Below are 4,959 nucleotides of genomic sequence, written 5' to 3' on the forward strand. Positions count from 1 at the left end.
AAATTCTAAAACAAAACAAGCTCAATCATGAATCACACCTAGCAAAAAATCATCAGTAGATGAAGAACACACAAAAATGAGGGATTTTCACTCACCCAATAATTTTGCAAACAATAGACAAAATTATGCATTCATCCAAAAATCACATTGAAACTACAAAAGCAAGAATCACAAGGGCTTTTCGTGGTTGTAATGTGGCTTGGTTAACAAACAAGGGATAAGTTCTAAAGCTAATCAAAACAAAAACTTGTCTAAACCTAAGGGAGTAATTACTTCCACAAAGTTTCAAACAATGGAATTTCAATCAAACTTCTTCTTTCATTACAAGTTTCACACCAAACACAATCGCTTTAGATTCAATGCTTACCCGAATGATCTTCTTCCGACTCATGGTTAAGATCTAAAGCGATTAAGCAAAAAGATCTTCTTCTACAGTCTCATGGTGCACGAATGATCTTTATATGAGATGAATCATGACAATGATGATCAAAATATTTTAGATTCAATGCAAATGAGGTAGGATCTTAGGGTCAAAAATTGGGGTATCACACCGTAGGTAAGAGTAGTCGCCAAGTGATCATAAGAACCTGGTAATGAGAAGAGCGTGATAGTTTCCTTATCTTCGTCATCAATATTCCCTCCAAACCTTACCAAATAAGTGATTATAATGTTGAAGTCAATGACATGTTATTGCATATCAAATCCTTCCTGCATCATTAGACTGTAGAGTTGCTGCTTGGCGAACAATTTGTTCATCCGCGTCTTTGACATACACGAACTCTCTAATTTATCCCAAACCTATTTCAGAGTTGTCAGGTACAGGATATGGTACATCACCTCGTTTGAAACACATAAGCAAATTAATCATGCAACCTTCTTCTTCATATTTCCCAATCAATATCCTCCATGTTGTTTGGTTTTGTCCTACACAATGCCTTATATAAAATTTACTAGGCCAACATATCTTTAACCCTCCTTTGCCATAATCCAAAATTACCCGTCCTGTCGAACCTTGGTACTTCAAATTTCGCACTAGAGTTAATTGTCATTTAATATCAATTGTTAGAACAACAACCAATATAGAAGATTAAAGATAAACGACAGTAAAATACAATGAACATGATCAATCTTTGTTAATGCAATTCGACTAATGGCGCCTACCTTTGTTTCTGTCTTATTAATTATGATTTTAGTGTTACTATATATATATATATATATAATACTAGAGTTCAGTTTACCTAAACCTTAATCTCCACTTACCCACAACAAACAATTATCTCTACCAATAATTTCACCCCTCCTTCAACCAAGCGTATATGGATCTCTAAAAAAATCTAAGAGTCGCGGAATTGGATGAGATCCCACAACTCTTGAAAAATATGAGACCTAGCGACTAACTCATCTTGTTGAAGAGACTCCGACTCGGCTCTCAACTCCAAACTCAAAAGCTTACCCGAACAAACCTTAATCTTAAAATCCAAATTTCCAAACACGTCCTTATTCCAAACCATAAGAGTCCCTTTAAGAGCTCTCAGCTTATCCTTTAGCTTGCACGCCATCCAATCCTCACGCACCTCCAACCGCCAAGACTCACTAACCACCCTCTCAAAGTTAGCGCCTCTCAACCAGAAACTGTAAAACCTAAAAGGCCTAGCCACCTTACACCCCAAAGATGAGGATAATACTTCTAAACTAACAAACAGTGATTGAAGACGTCTTAAGCCAAAGCACACAGACTACCCTAACCCTACTCCTCCTCCCACCTAGTCAAAAGAAGAACTCAATCATACCTATTCTTAGAGACCTCATTTGAATGGAACCAGATAAACCTCCTTCCCACCTGAGGTAAATCCACCAATCCCATTGCTTCAATGAAAGCACCAAACTCCATGTACTCCACAAGGATTGAATCTTGGGCCCACACAATCACCCCATTCCTCTTAGCACAACTAAGAACCGCATTAAAGTCCGCACAACACAACCCGAGAGACGTTCACAGGTTTAAACCAAAAAATGCCACATCACTCTTTTCTCTGCCAACATTCGATTAACATAGACATTAACCATAAATATTAATTATAATAGTAACCGGAAAGTGTAGAATTGTTTCCATCTACAAAAATCAAAATGCAAGACAAATTATGTAATCATATATATGTTTGACTTTTATTTCAGACCTAAGTACACATTTTTAATTTGTAAGCTACCTCTTTTGGTATATAACATAAAAGGTACAAATATATTACAAAGGTTATAATAAAATCACCAAGTATACCAATTAATGTTCATATATAAACTCTAGAGATTTTAAATTTTGACTAAGAAATAATGGGATCACAATTAGAAGAGATTTATAGGAGGAAAAAAATAGAAAAAATCTCAACTCAATTATTAGATCAGAATGAATAATCAAGAGCAGTAAAGGAAGAAACATCTTTCATCAACTCCTCAAAATCCCACTCTCCCAAGTTCATTTGTTCTTGAAATAAATTCTCCACTACCCCACTTTTTCTATCATTATTGCTGTCAATAATATTGCAGTTACTAAGAATACTGTTCATGTCATCAAAAGTATAATCAATACTGATGTCCTCTCTCTTGCACACATCCCCTTGCGCTCCACCATTTTCAAAACAAGAATCTTTAATATCAACTTCATGACTTTGTGAAAAGCATGGCACTGTAAATGCAGTGTTTAAGTATCCACTATGCTGCAGCATAGGCAATGTGTCAATATTCATAGTATTGAAAATCGTGTTTTCGAATATCGATGGCGAAGAAGATGATGAAGTGAATGTAGGCACATTCATCATGTAGTTGTTGTAATTTGCATGTTGCTGATGCTGTGATGCAAACCCTAGTATATTGATCTCTTTGTTAGACTCGGGCGAGGAAGATTCATCACTTGCATTTGGTGATGTTGTGTTTGAAGACATGTTCTTGAGTCTTTTCTTTATGGTCGAATTCCAAAAGTTTTTTATTTCGTTGTCTGTTCTCCCAGGTAAACGCGCTGCTATTTGTGACCATCTTAAAAAAAACATAAACATATTCAAATGTTAGGTCAATCAATGCATGCATGTAGAATGAAGAATATTAACAACAACAAAAAAATACTTGCATGAAAACGAACATAACACGTGACTTTACAGACCTGTTTCCGAGAAGGGAATGCAGATGAACGATGAGTTCTTCTTCTTGATTCGAAAAAGCACCTCTTTTAAGATCAGGTCTCAAGTAATTAATCCATCTCAATCTACAACTTTTGCCACACCTTTCCAATCCAGCATTTCTTGCTACATCACTCCAACAACCTTGTCCATTACTCCTTACCATATAGTTCATAAGCTTCTCATCTTCTTCTGGTGACCACAACCCTTTCCTAAGCTTCTTCTTAATAACATCGCTCTTTTTCGTATTATAAATCTCTGGCTTTCTCATTGTATATGCACTAGTTATTGTTCTTCTTCCGGAATTGATATGTACATGATCAAAGAGACATGGTTTTATATAGACATGGATAGAAAGAAGCTTCATCTTAAGGAAATAAATTAATGATGACCATGATGATGATTGTGATGGTTATGGTGTTTGCTTACAACATAGGAAAGAGTGAGAAAAAAGGGTTGGTAGTAAGAAACGGTTTGGAGAGAGACATAACATAACAAAAACATAATAATATAATTGAAAAAATTCGGAAAAAAATTGGTTGTCTTCTTGTCTTTGACTCCATGGTTTTATTCTTTTCTAATTTTACTTCACTAACAAGGTAATCATAACATACATGAATGTAAACTATAGGTCATATTATTAATGTGTGACATTAAAATATTATTTTTATATTTATATTTATATTTATTTATCAAACGTATATAATAGTTTGTTTTGTAACCAAGCTAAGTTGTTTTTGCTTCCATTTCACATAATCTTTCCTCACACACGTGTAGTTGAAGATATATAAAGAACACAAATAGAAGATTAATGAATGAAAGTAAGGATGGTACACACTTTAATGAACATTGCCAGTTTCTTAATTTTAATATTTTTAACATAAGATCCACATGCTTAAGTTTTCATCACCAGAAAATAAAAAAGAGAAAAAGTAAAATATACTCAAATAATCAATAGTATTATATTGTGCCACAAAAGAAGATAATTGGAGCTTTCCATTACATAGTACCAAAATTTATTATATATATATATATATATATATATATATATATATATATATATATATATATATATATATATATATATATATATATATATATATATATATATATATATATATATATATATATATATATATATATATATATATATATATATATATATATATATATAGATTATCTTGGTTGATTAATTATTAAGGCAAATTCAAGTGGATAATATTGAACAGCTACTATTACCGGAGAGTAAATGAAGATATTTATATTTAATCATTGGTTAATTAAGTTATGATGTAATGCTAATTTTATTTAGTACGGTTTTGGATTGATTAACTAGTTAAGAAAAAGGAATTTATTTAATAAAATTGAAATATAATGTGAATGTGATTCACACATAAACGTACATCACATGCAATTTAACTTATATAGACTAGAATGACTTTTGTAAATAGTAATCAAGATATATACATGAATTATGTTTGGAATAATAGAGTGAAGAACAATAGCTTTCTCTGTTTTATTTTGTCAAAAATAGGAAACTTTGTATGTTTTTCTCGTGCAAATAGTTTTTGGAGATAAATTAATTAAAGGTGAATCATGTGAGAAAAAGAAAGAAAGAAATGGCGCAACTGATCATTGACTTCTCTAGCCATCTTTTTAACGCAAAGAAAAAAAAATATTGACAAAAACAGTATTCTTGTAGGGGTGATACAAGCTACAATTGCAACAAACATGAATGAAACACTATCAAGAAAAACCTCTTTTACTTAAAAAAAAAAAAAAATTTATCTCG

The 4,959-nt window shown here is 32.2% G+C and overlaps 1 protein-coding gene across 1 annotated transcript; it reads right to left on the reverse strand.

Annotated features, from left to right (window-relative positions):
• Positions 1–2,383: 2,383 nt before the first annotated feature.
• LOC131621740 (transcription factor MYB46-like) lies at positions 2,384–3,487 on the reverse strand. Its single transcript, XM_058892785.1, has 2 exons — positions 3,152–3,487; positions 2,384–3,027 (listed from the first exon to the last, which is right to left on the reverse strand). The coding sequence occupies exons 1-2, from the start codon at positions 3,436–3,438 to the stop codon at positions 2,397–2,399; spliced, it is 918 nt and encodes a 305-aa protein (XP_058748768.1). The 5' UTR covers positions 3,439–3,487; the 3' UTR covers positions 2,384–2,396.
• Between the last annotated feature and the right edge of the window lie 1,472 nt (positions 3,488–4,959).

Source organism: Vicia villosa, unplaced genomic scaffold (assembly GCF_029867415.1).
Source record: "Vicia villosa cultivar HV-30 ecotype Madison, WI unplaced genomic scaffold, Vvil1.0 ctg.000011F_1_1, whole genome shotgun sequence".
In the NCBI taxonomy this organism is placed as follows: Eukaryota; Viridiplantae; Streptophyta; class Magnoliopsida; order Fabales; family Fabaceae; genus Vicia; species Vicia villosa.